General features: G+C 34.5%; 1 protein-coding gene across 1 annotated transcript in view; it reads left to right on the forward strand.

The window, feature by feature from the left end:
• Positions 1-14,453, forward strand: part of LOC118276068 (RNA/RNP complex-1-interacting phosphatase) — a 53,182-nt gene that overhangs the window by 31,755 nt on the left and 6,974 nt on the right. The window contains exon 6 of the mRNA XM_050707300.1: positions 14,151-14,191. Coding sequence (XP_050563257.1) covers positions 14,151-14,191 — 41 coding nt within the window. The remainder of the gene's footprint in view (positions 1-14,150; positions 14,192-14,453) is intronic.

The raw sequence follows: 14,453 nt of genomic DNA on the forward strand, positions 1-14,453 counted from the left end.
ATTTTCTGAAAATCTTCTTACACTATATTTTCCTAGTTTTCCAAAAGCAACAGCAAACAATCAGATTTGTTCTATGAACTTTAAATAAATGTTCAAATCGATATTTGTACAGATTATCTACATGATAAATGGCTCTATCGCACTACATATCACTTTGTAAAATGATTTGCTCAGCTTTAAATCTCAGATTATCTCGATCATTTGTCTGATCTTTTGTTCGTCGCTGAGGCCCCTCATCGGCTGTCATAGACATAAATAACCATCGGCATTTCTGAGATAGTTCGCTGTTGTTATCACGGTGCGGACCTCGCATCTGTTTGTCAGTTAACATTAGACAAATGCGCCACCCGTACAGCTACTTCGATTTTAACTAAAAGCCACGTCCACTTAATGACAGGTCTATTTGTTTTGAGAATAGGGTCCCTTTGACTGCTATTTTGCGTATGGATTCAATATTGTTATTCTTCAGTAATTAAGTTACTAACATGTATTTTGTAAAGGTAAAGTTCTATAGAAAAAAAAAAATTGTAGAAAATGAATATCTTACTAAGTTACCTAAACGTTTTAGAAAAATCCGTCGCGAACGTGCGAATTTTCGACGCAAATTCCATCACAGTGCAATTTAGTCTAGACAGGTAATGTCGTCGGGACGAACAAGAAGACTAATAAAATGGCGCTATTATTTTATTATAATAATAAATTGAGGATAAATATATTGTCATGAGACCTTCATTTATACGACCTTTTACTGGACGTAGATGATCAGAGCCGCGCTCGTAATGATGCTCGCGTGCTCACTCGGTTCATTTATCACGGCTGTATTTTTACTTGTTTTCCATGTCGACTGTCGACAATCATGTCGTCATTACAAACCCGTTCGTGTACATATCACCCCGTCTATAAATTGTGAACACCGCCGGTGGTACCGATTGTCCGTTTAATAGATTTTTACTGCTCCGCTTTTAAGGGTTTTATTGTTTTGACGATTTATTCGCTGTTACCGATTCCTCTAAAGCTACGCCCATTACAGGCCTATTTTCCGGGAAGTTGGTGATAAAGTTAATGTTTCACTCGACAAAACAATCGTATCGATAAACAATCGTGTCGTATCGTCATTTATGTATTTTACTATCTCAAAAAATGCATACGATGAAATACGAGATATGATACACCCACGGCTAAAGTCATCGCTTGGTCCAATATTGGTACATCAGATTCTATGTCATCCACACTTGTTAAATCCGCTTCTGAGCTTTTTTCGCCTTTGTTTTTTATTTGTGATAATATTAGCGCATGATTGAGACTTATAACGAGACAATTTAACAAAGTATTAAGTCATTTTTTTATTTTTAGTCGGTTCAATCATGGCCGGGAAAACCGAAAGAATGTATAGACTTTGAACCTGGCGTCTACGAGACGGTCAAGTGCTGTGACATCAATCGTAGATAGTTTGCATACTTAGTAATCAAATATTGTTCGACGCGTGTGCAAAAAGTTAACTTGACGTAATCGCAGTGGGAAGCTTTAAGTGTGGCTCGTAATCTGAAATTGTTTTGAACTGTTTCACTGGGTAAATACTTGTTCTATAATGATAGTTGACTCGATAAAGTACAGTGCCCTCCAAAAGTTAGTTGAAATGATCAATAATGTAGTAAATGTGAGGAAATTATAATAAAACCAAAGAAAATCGTGGCTTCAAGAATTATATATTAAAATATAATCAATTTAGAATATTTCTGTCAGTAAGAGAATCATAACAAATTTTATAATTATAATTTATGCAGATTAACAATGAAATCACGTTACCAAAAGTTAGTTGAAATTGTTGAAAAAATATTTTAAGGCTTGTGTCTTTGCAAATATTTTAACTTTTAATATTTTGTATGACCGCCATTATTCTGTAGAACTGCTTTAAGTCGTCTAGGCATTGATTCTACAAGATTCTGTAATGTTTCGACCGGTATAATCGACCATGTTTCAAGAATTTTATTTATAAACAAATTCCTGTTGCGTCTTATGGAAACAGGGATCCTGCGGTCTAATTCATCCCATAAATGTTCAATGGGGTTAAGGTCGGGTGACATCGAAGGCCATTCCAGTAAATCCACTTCGTTATCTTCAAAATATTGTTTAGTTATCCTTGCTGTATGCTTCGGATCGTTGTCTTGTTGGAACTTGAAAATCCCACCTAACCCCATTGTTTCAGCAGATTGTTTTAAATTGTCACGGAGAATATTACAATGGCCCTTTGCTGTCATCTTGCCTTCAATTACTTGCAGTCGGCCCACACCATGCCAAGAAAAACACCCCCAAACCATCACACTCCCACCGCCGTGTTTCACAGTGGGCTGCAAGTATTTGTCGTCGTAAGAGTTATCATTGCTTGTGCGCCATACAGTTTGCCGACGGCGATTTCCAAATAGTTCGAACTTCGATTCATCGCTAAAGACTACTCTCTTCCAAAATTCTATTGGTTTATCCGAATACTTGCGGGCGAACTCCAACCTTCTTTTTTATGGATCGATGTTAAAAGAGGTTTCTTTCTGGCAATGTGACCTCGTAAATTAGCATCATGCAGGCGTCGCCTGATGGTAGTTTCTGAAACCGAGGTCCCTGCTTCCTGTAACTGATCTTTGATCTCTCGTACCACAATCTTGGGATTAATTTTACACTGCCGCACTATTAGTCGATCATCAACAGAAGTAGTAGCCCTAGGACGCCCCGACCGTGGCCTATCTGCAAGACTAGGACATTCTAAACTTTTCTTTATTATTTTTCGGACACCTTCTGGACTAACTTTAAATAATTTTCCCACAGCACTAAAGTTTTTAATTTTTTCGTATTCATACACAATCTTTATTCTTTCTTCGACAGTTAATTTTCGCCTCGGAGCCATTATTAATTTAAAAACAGTCAAATCACCTTACAATATCTTATAATTAAATTTAAACTACGCACACTGCCCTAACAATAATAATAAATGAATTTAAAACCGCGAGAGTATCGGATATCGTTTAAAGTTTGCTATTTCAACTGACTTTTGACGCGCTCAATTCAAGTAGTGCACACATAAACATAGATTTTGAAAGAAATCAAAATGAATTTCGGGGAATTCCCTACTGTTCGTATTAGAATAGTGTATCTAAACATAAATAGTAAACAGTTCATTCATCAAAACTGCGTATTTTGGAAAATATATAACATCATTGATAAGGTGAACTAATTTCAACTAACTTTTGGAGGGCACTGTATGTCCACGTACGTTTGTAACGAGCTGTGAACTCGTTTATCGCACTAAAGGTGTTAAAAGTAAATTCTCACGTTGTTGACTGTTTGTCCAGTAAGAGTCTAGTGTAAATCAGAGTAAGATAGGAGACTTCCGAGCGTGATAACAAACACATAAATATAGAGACCGCCAGCCATTGTCCAAATTTACTGTCACCAACCCATTCTACTAACACCGAACGGTTATTTTTCTCTAACCGTCCGACGATAATATGGTGTTGAACGTTGAATTATTCAGGTTTTGATCAACTGCGATAGTTATAATTATATTGAAGTGTTCTAACAACCTTTATTCGTGTTCATTTTTGTGAAAATGCAAAAATATTTTAATGGAACGAATGTTCCAGATCTTAGTAACGCATTTGTTTTAGGGTCCTTTGAGACGTCTAATAAACTACATTACCATCGAGTTCATAATATGTACTTACGTTTAAAATGTACCTACAAATAAATTCTCCCACCGTACTACAATTCCTCCCTATATCAATATTAACTTTCATATTTATTACACTACACATAACTTGCTCAACTATAATAACACGAATTCAATACAATGATGAAACGAATTGCCGATTTTCTATAATGTCCATAATAATGCTAATAACTTGTCTATTACAAGTTGGTTGAGCGTAATAGCTGTTCTAAATATCGACAATGTTATAGTTTTTTTTATTACAGTCTATGTATAATCATTTGGACCACACAGGTCGGGTGTAATTGAGACATTGTATATGTTATTATATAGTTGTCCTATTATTATACCTAGTTTTATCCAGCAGTTACGAAAGTTCGTGGTTGCATCGTTCACAGAGTTAATTAAACGCTTACGAAACCCAGTACATGATTTGATTAGAACGTGCCCTTGTTTTAATACAAGTAATTATTTTCTGGTCTCGCCGAGTAATGATGACAAGTTTGATGTATTTGAGCGACATTTTGTAGATTAAAATATTCATTATACGATGCTGAACAAATGTATAGACGTAAAGTGTTCTGTTTCAGATTATTATGTAATTAGTTTGATAACTGTCGCTAAGATTTTTAATAATTCATCATCCTTGTTTGTTTTTAAAGTAATTAACACTATACTATCACTTCATAATAGTTAATAGAAGCTTTCTTTTCCAAATTGTTTGGGAGCCTTTCGAATGATTATGAATGCTGATTATTATGAAATTGTTCATCTTGATTGTAAAGTCGAGAAATAGTCAGGACTTTTGTATGACTATTATGTACCTAATTGTTAACAATTTAAATAATTTTCGAACTTAGGTTGCTTTTCCACCAGAGATGTGCTATGCTACGTTGCTGTGGATGCGTTTGGTTTCCATCAATCATATTCATTGGTGCACATGGCTTAGCACTGCATAAGCTGAGCATCTTCCTCGTACAGCTACATAGCTTAGTGTCGGTGGAAATGGTCACATAGTTTCACAGCTTAGCTATTACATCTTCGTAGCATAGCGAAATAGCACGTCTCCGATGGAAAATCACCCTTATTTAATACATAATACATACATAGTTCGCAAAGTTTTGCGACTTTGATTACCATAACAATGACTATAACATCATCATTATTTTAACCGATTACCGCTTCTTATAAAAATTCCAAATAATAAACAAATGACAATACAGTATCTATGATTCACTCAATTTATCTCGTATACTGTGAATAAAATAATAACATCACAATCTAAAACATATCAAATGATCTCATCATTAAGAATGAAATTTGAATGATAAGGACATGAGTGTACCTATATAATTATTGCACTAATTACACAGTCAAACTTCACAGGAATTTTGATGATTATGTGGTACATCTACATACTTATAATTAATTCGTTAGTCACGTGTGTAATATTATGATCAATGTATTGAGTAAAGCGAACATAATACGGTAGTTTTATGTGTCATTGGCGCCGTTCCTAATGATCCTGCTAATTAATTTGCACATCCTACATCTTTAATTGGTGACGAATCGCATTGTTGCGGTTAAATAACTATTATGCCGTATTACCATATAAGGATGGCCGGATTTTCGCGTTTTTGTATTTGGTTTATTGTTTTATTGTTGTATTTTTTCTTGTTATTGCTCCTATAAAGTATTTGTTTGGTTTCTGTTGTTGTAAATCCTCTTTTATGTGAAGCTAGCACTTGTGTTTTTATTGTTTGTTTCTTATAAGTGTGTTTGAATTTTGGTTTTGGGTATAAATTCTAGGTACCTAATAAGGTCAATAACATCAGAAATATATAAGTAAGATACGACATCAGTTCTGGGTACTGGGACTAAAGTATTTTCTAAATTAATTAACAAAATTAACCATCTTCAGTTTATCTCACTCTTTATGTAATCAACCGAATTCTCTTACCCTTAAAAGCATAAGAACAACTGTTTAATTCAAATGCCTCGAACGAAGACTGCTCAATAGAATCGACATTAAAATGTAATAATGACCAGTTTGTAATAATCATTGTACTGTATTGTTGCCGGCGGCACCTCGACTACACCGCAAAGGAGGCTGTATTCTCAGAATCGGTACATAATCGCAACTATTGTAGACTTAAACCTCCTATAAACGACGCGATTTGTCGCCTCGAATAATCGTTAGGAGAATCGCAATGTTTTGTTAACATTGTTTGTTGTATTTGATGATCTGTTGCTGTAATCGATAGTTCAAGTAATAAAGGTTTGTGTGAATTTTATTGTTAGGTGTTGTTGTTACCTACAAGATATAGAGAATATTCATATTATGTATTTCAGAGTCCTTTCGGATACTTTTCTGTGTTCAGAGATATTCTATTTTTCACTACTAATTAAGTAAGCTCTTCAAAGCACTTCAGATCATGGCGCTTGGTTTTATAATATAAGTATCGCAAAGCTTTAAAACAAAGTATAGGTACTTTAGGTTTACTTTTTCAGTAACACAGAATTCATGCTTGTTTGTACGAAACTACGTCACTCGTTTATCTCGTGACCTAAGAAGCACGATTATAAGTCACAGTTTTCATACAATTAAAAGAATCGCTTAATGGAATCCGACGCGAAGGATCGTGACTAAAAATCGTACCGTGAATAGTCATAGTATGTACTATGTACTAGACATACTGATTCACAGCGTAATTGGGATAGTTTTTTACGAGTACCAGACTATTATGGGACACGTAATGTGTGAGTCAGCGTCGGTATACCAGATGTAGATGAGTATGGGACTCGCGCTGGATGGCTAATATGTTAATCATTTTAATGAATTGGTTTTGTATTCGTGGTTTTGTTTAGTGGGTGTTTGTATTTAGTGTCACCAGAAAATAAAAGTTTAAATTTAGTTTAAAGAGTTTTGTTACTATGTCGTGACTTTGTTAGAGGTGAATTGGGAGAAGCCAATGCGTCGATCCTGTAAGGGAAGGAAGATGATGATAGCTTTAGTGAGTATCATTATCTTAGTGCTTATGACATATTATAGCGACCAGATTGGCGATATATTAAAGAAGGAACTAATTAAAACTACCTTTAACCGACGAGTATGCATGAAAAGACTGATGACTGTTGATGAAACGAAAGAGATGTGTAAGAATCGTAGCAATTGGCGTTCCATTGGCGTCTGTCCCATAGGAGACAGGCGTGAGGTTATGTATGTATGTTTATGATCATCTTCCTTTCTTGTACTGCAGTACAATACAATAGCGTGGGCCATTTTTCATGTGCCATGGAAAATCGAATCTAAGAACTATATTTTATTTTAAGTCCCTATGATAGATTTCTTTGTTTTTCACAACGCCCTAATCCTTACTTCTTATTATCTGCCACATAAACACTTCTAAAAGTAAAATGGACGACCGAACATACGACTAGATAAATATGACGGACTAATTCATAGCTTTTGAGTAAATATAAAAGAAAGTTAATTTGGAAAGTTGGAATCAGATGATATGTTAGCTTTCAGTATAAATCACCTGCTTTGAGATGTTTTCGTAGTTTAGTTTCAGAAACTGAATATACTTGGGAAACTAGTCGTTTAAATCAAACACTATTAGAGAAAATGATAAAATCTTTTTCTTCCTTAGCAGGACAGTGGTGTACAATGCACGTATTAAATGCAGCAATAATAGCGAAGAGCCTATTGCCATTCAAGAATAAAATTATTTAGGATTTTTGAAATTTGAACAATCTCGGCGTTCATACTTAAGGTTAGCTAGAATCATTCTTGTTTAAGAAATTATTGAACCTTTATCTAGAAAATTTTGTAAACAACCTGTACGTATGTTTCTGAACCGTTAACTGTCTTGTGAGACGTGAAATCGTACAGCGTATTTAAGAACACCCTGCACACAAGTTCTCTAGATGACGTCATACGTACGTTGTTTTATAAACTTATTTGCCATGTCAATCTACTGTCTGCTGCCTTGATTGAGTAGTAGTCGCCTAAAAAAGTGTTATTCTACTTTTTCCTATTTGAAAGCATGTTTATTACTTATCTAATGAATGTTTAAAGTTCGGTAGAACCACGAGGGTGCTTTTCCACCTCAGACTGTGAATCCTGTATTGAGAGAAGTATATACATTTCATTTAGTTGAAAATACATTAATAATAAACCGTGTGTTCTTTAGCTCCTACTTCACCGTAATCAAAATAAGCCTCGTATTATGTTAACATTGACATGCTTATACTGTCTACGTCATATTGCCTACTAAGGCTGAACTTTACATCTACAATTTTCGAGAATGTTCTTTGGAAGTATTCTTTTTAGTATATTTTTCCCCGAGTTTATTTCTACCTAGTTTTATTGAACTTGTTTTCAAAATTATTATAGAGTCAAATCCAGTCTGGGTCTATATTTTCTGTTTTCTTTTATTAGGCTGTCTTAGTTCATTTATTACATTTTTAATACAAGGACGGAAATTATTCTGATCGTTCGTATTTTGTAGTCCCATGTAAAATTGGTATAGAATTGTCACCATTTTATTGTTGTTTGTCCGTCATTATATTGATGGATATTCTTTACAAATGCTCGCGGTTTTTCTTTTGAATGTCACAATGGGTGATTTTATATTTTTACTTCTGAAGATACATTGGATATCATGATCTGTCTATTGTCGTATATAATGTAGCAATTTCGCCCTAATAATACTTATTGCAAAAATGTTTTGAAAGAAGACGTGTTGGTAAATAAGTAAACTAATCAATATGATGAGAAAATAAAGTTGCTATTAAACATTCTTATATGGCAAGTTATAGTCAGGAGAACAGCTATTATTTACATCTATATATCATTTCTATTAATCCCATACCACACCTTTGTCCAAACAGTCCGTTGACGCTGAATGCCGTCAAGGTTATCCAGGAACTTTGTGGAACTTGTAAAACTTGTCCAGAAACTTTCCCGACGTAAACATTTAAGGAATGGGGTGTCATGGCTTTTGTGCTGATTGAACGACGCTACTTTTGACAATCACTCTCTTGTGATCACAGAATTTATATAGGGATGTCACAACTCACACGACGATATATTTTTCAAAGAAACTTCCGTGGGAAATTGCTATCTCCGAGTAGATTCACGAAGTAAATCATTCTAACCCTAGATGTTATTCATTTATCATTTTTAATGCTTCCGCAAAACTTATTCTTTAGCTTAGTTTTCTTGTTTAATGAATTATAACGCAAGTTTGTGATCGATTTACTTATCTACGTTACATTAGATTTAGTTCTCAAAGTAATCTTTCTCTACACGAAACAGATTTGGACGTTTCCCAAAATTATTTTTTAATGATACTTTCTCTAAAAGTCCTGGTAACTTGGATTGTATCCAGATTCAAAGAGACAGATGACAACCCTACATTTAAAAATCTGGACAATAGTGTGACTAATGTTTGTGGTCTAGTCTATTGTCGTTAAAATTTCAGACAGTTTTGCTATAAATATATAACATCGGTACTGTAGTTATCATAAAAGTATTATTGCTTATTTATTGAATACAGTACATAGCGTCAAAACAACTTTAGTAACGCTACTTGATATAAAATACTTATATCATAAATTCCTTTTGAATATTTGCTTTACGAAAATGACACTTACCATATAATACCAATTTTAATAATATTTAAAATCTTTTAATTTTCGTAAGTCACTAAATGTTTCCATTATCGCCCTTCTGGTGTACTTCGAAAGTATCAATATAATCGAAAACAATCAGCTTCTGCAATTTCCTAATAAAAATATTTCTTTATAGTTCTGTCCACACTTAAAATGGTGTCGATATTACTGTTATTTTAAGAAATCCATAAAATTATCATTAATATTATATGTATCAAAGAATGAATTGGTTTTTGGTGCGAAATATGCCATTAAATTATCTCTTGGCAACACTTGTAACTAATTTACCTTTATAAAGCTAACCTTTAACATTATTTGTGTTAGTTTTATGTTTTAACGCTAATATTTTTGTCAAATTATGTTCTTTTTTATGTAAATGAGTATTTAGTGAGGTCTGCAATCATTATTAGTTTTGTTTATGTATTTTAATACGGTTGTAATTCCTTTTGACGCTTTATAGTTTTTCTTTATTTAACTTAGTGACATTGATTTGTACTTATTACTATCGTACAGATCACATTAAACTGTCAATATAAACCGTCTCTAAATTATGAACCCAATCTCTTTATAAACTTTCCTTTTAACTTTCCAGATTTTATAGTCTTTTAAAGTACATTGATATTCATAGCCGTTAAATAATTTTCATAGGAACTTTTACTAATGCGCCGTACGACGATTTTAATCTGTGAATATGTGAACAGAACTATTTCAATGAATAAAACTTTGGAAACGTATTTCGACTAAACTTTACTCATTTAGCTTCATGTTCGTATCTACTGTTGAATTAATGGTCACAAGAACAATATGAAGTTGGAACCTAAATTATTTATTTTGTTAGACTAATGGAAGCACGTATGAGCCTTTTCAATTTAGCTCGTGGATCAGTGAATAATACCGTGTGTGTACCATGATTGTTACTGAAAGCGATTTATATTAAGTGATCGAATATAGGATATTAAGGATAATAACTGCTGTAGCTAAAGTTATATAATATGATATCCATCATTACCTAAAGGACAGACAGCTTGTTGGGTAACATAGCATTAGTTATACACGATCGCGTGCGCATCTCGGATCAAGGCGATGTATCACTGGGTAATTACTTCGCGACGGCAGTCTGCCACCGACAGTCGTGCAGTTTGCACGCCGTAAACACGAACTTGATGACATGCCTACGATACTACGCAGCATAAATTTATATTACAACCACACACAACACTAAAGCTTCGTTAAATTTATGTTTAAATCATTAAAATAGTTTTGATAGTCTCGTAGTCCTTCGTGTCTTCATGTTTAATAACTTTGTAATATTAATGATCGGGACGACCTCACTGTCTGCACTGTATATAATGAATTAACCGATAAATCTCTTAATTACTCTCCTATTTGTGGCGAGTGAGATACTTAAAGTAAAGGTGTACTGTTTTATTTGTCACCGGATGCATATTTTCTGCTTGTATTTAATCCACGTCTGACCTTTGGCCTGTTGTTTTTCAACATTGTTCGTAGTTGTGTAGTGAGGACGCCCTGGATCGCATGGGAACCTCCTGCTGCCTTATCTCGCGTTGTATCAAAATGTCGCCTATTATCTTTGTTTGGGGCACTTTCGGCGCTTGTTGGGTACCGACACATAACGACATGTACGCGTCTACCATGATGGATGCGTTCGCGTCGCCTATGTGAGGTCCGGTGTCTTGTGAAAGCATGTTTGTCATTTTCTATTCTACGCAGTAACTGGATTACTTGATGGAATTTATTAAATCATTGTATGATGGACGCATTTTATTAGTGCCCATAAAATCATTCCGGAAGGTTTTTTAATGTCGAATTGCGACCGACTTTATTGACAATGACAATAAACCAGGAACAAGTTTGGAAATGTTGAAATTATAATAAATGTCGTAATTAATTTGCAATAAAATTATTACACAGTTTATACGCATGTTTTATGGCCGCGTGTCGTCAAACTCATGTAATGGTCTTGTAAATTTGACATTTTATGGTCTACAAAATTTTAAAGCTTATGATCTTTTTCATTAAAACCACGGCTTATCGATTAACGTTCGAGTTTAAAATATTTAGGTTCTGCTGGCAGGTAATGTTCAGATAACGTCAGGAGATTAATCAGTGTAATCCGAGAGATTTGCATACTTATAGCAGTTATTCTACTTTATGCATTTTAATTCAATGTGTTGTGTGAATCACCATATACCATAACTGACAAATACAGCGAAACAGTAGAATATCTGGGTAGTTCTTGGTGATCATCACAAATATTGTTAGTTACTGAGGGCAAGGAATAATAATTGCAGCGATGCCTCCTGGTAGTTACATAAATTTTCCAATAACGCCAGGCAGGGGCACGGCAGTGGCACCGCAGTCGGTGTGCCATGAAAAATACCCGGATTATAACTCGGGAGCGATCTTACCGTATAGATAACGCCGCTAGATATAAATTATCTCACAAACGCAAGACCCTACTAATATTAAATAAGAAAGCATGTAATTCACGTTGCTCCGATCTGCCGCCCGAGTAATAAAATACACAATTTTGACAGATTTTAAATAATGACGTCCGCGTTGCCCAGGAAATGCTTAGAAAGTTTATATGTTACAATGTTCAATGTACTGCTTTGAAGTCGTTCAGTGGTCATGTCGACCTTGCCAGTGATTAATTGTAGCCATTTGTAGAACATATCGTGTTTTGTCGTTAACATAAGTTTGTTCTGTAACTTGTAAGCATAAATAAATAAAAAAATGACACGCCATTTTAGGATTAATAAGGATTAGATGAGACGAAAACTATGTCAGATATTTTATTTCATATAAAATTATTAACCTGTTCATATAAATTAATATTTAAATAAGAAATAAGGTTTAATAGTGTATAAATTACCAGATTATCATGTTTCTGACATGTGCATAATATGATAATGGGTATTAATACCGAATGGTCAAAATAATATTGTTAATTTTTTTTTACATACGCCAAAAATTAGTTAACTAATAAAGTTCAGTGTTTCCAAAGTGTGAGACCTTGTTCAGTAATGCTTTACCTAATTATTAAATATATTGCTTTGTAATCAAGTGTTACGTGTTTTCATTTATACACACTGTATCGTGACAAATCGAAATGTGTTGTAAAACGAATTATCTTAGAAAGTTAGCTATGTAATAATAATATTGATCCTTATTCGAATTATACTTAAATTATTTTAATTGATCTGTCACGGCTTCATATTTATGTATCTAAGGTTATCGGGTCATCACACTTGTGTCTAAAACACGTAAGATTGTGATTATAGAAAAAAATATGTTGACAATGAATCCGGATCTTGGAGCTTGTATTGGTAGCTTCATAAACTCATTTCTAGGCAAAAGTAGTGTTGATTTTGTGAGATACTTGAGAAAATACGACAAAAGCTAAAATTCACGTTGGTTAGGACCTTGGTGAAGATATTCTTCGAATTTGTTGAATCGTGACTTAATACACAATTAAACTGTTTGCGTTTTGGCGCCACACGTCGCGGCCAGGTTCATTTGTAAATGTTATTGGAGTACAGATTAAATTCCATTGAATTGCCTTGTTAACATACCTCTGTTTGAGTTTAACTGACATCGTTTTTAATTACTGTCTCATAGGTAATTCGTTTCCTGTGTTTTATGTTTCGCCAACTAGAATTGTCAGTTTGTCTTACCAAAAGTTGTTACTTTTGCGATCATGACAAATAAGGTGTATACGTACTCGTTCACAACCCCTATTTGTAGTCATAAAATATTTACGAAGCCACCATTCGCCGCCATCGCCATTCCAATAACTCATCTACGTGCTAAATGAAGAGCTCGTTTGCACCGTTTTAGATGGTAATATTGACGATGATGATAAACTGAATTGTAAATTTGGTTTGAATGCAACTAGTCGCGGCGCCGCTGTCGGCTCCCGTGTCGCTCGAGGGGAGTCTCTACAATAATTAGAAAATGATGGCGCTTAGTAAACGCTTGCAATTTTGCATGACAAGACTTAATCACGACCCTCGGCAACACTCAGAATTTCTTTTATGTCAAAACTTATACTTTATGCGACACATTTATATTTCTGTAGAAAGAAAATTGTGAGCCGAAATATCAACATTGGACCACCCTTGCAAGTTATTTAAGAAAACATTCCAATAATGCCAAGTTGGGGTTTGGCGGCGCCCCCTCGTAGCAAATATTAAAAGACATTTGTTATGATGAAAACAAACATATTTCACCAAATAGGTCGACCTGGCAGTTTGGTCGGCAAAACGCCTTGTAATTCTGAACGCCCACTGATCGTGCGGTTTTAGGTGTAAAAAAATCGATTAAAGTATGGCGACACGCTGCGATCGATACAAGATAATATTTCATCTGGTTCTTGACGGGTGCCGTAGATTCTATACATATTTTTGTGAAATTCAATTAAATGTTTTACGGCGGAATAACTGTTGCTACGTATCACTTTACATCGTTTTTAACTTTTATAGTTTATTGTGTTAGGAACTAAACGCAACTGGAATGTGGAAAATTTACCTACGTTGTCGTCCATAACTTGATTGAGTGAAATATTATGATTTCATCTCCCAGTCACCGTCTTCTAGTTTGCCCTCTATATCATAATGGTACTTCAATGTGTACTTCAATCATTATTTGCCAAAACATCTTCACGGACCATAGTATCAAAACACGTATTACTCAGAACACTACTTATGCGAGTGTTTGGAGTTGTTATTAAATTGACTTTGTTTTTTTCCAGATTTATGGATACCGTTGACGAGTTCCTGGGAAAAGATTGTGGTGAGTCAAAATTTTGTTTGCACTAAATGTTAGCGCACTTGATTATTTTTGGGCCGTGCTTAATGACGGCTTGTGTGTGTGAACTTACATTGGTGTTGCGGTTTTCTCTTTAGTGGCTGTGCAAGTAAAGAGAGCCAGTCTCGGTTTGTCGACCACAGGTAAGATCCGTCCATACATTCAATCTAAACAAACGCTCAAAATTGGGTGTGTTGTTAGCTCGGCGCACTGTAAACGCGCATGTAGGTTAAAGTCATGATGGCAC

This window comes from Spodoptera frugiperda, chromosome 31 (genome assembly GCF_023101765.2).
Source record: "Spodoptera frugiperda isolate SF20-4 chromosome 31, AGI-APGP_CSIRO_Sfru_2.0, whole genome shotgun sequence".
NCBI lineage: Eukaryota > Metazoa > Arthropoda > Insecta > Lepidoptera > Noctuidae > Spodoptera > Spodoptera frugiperda.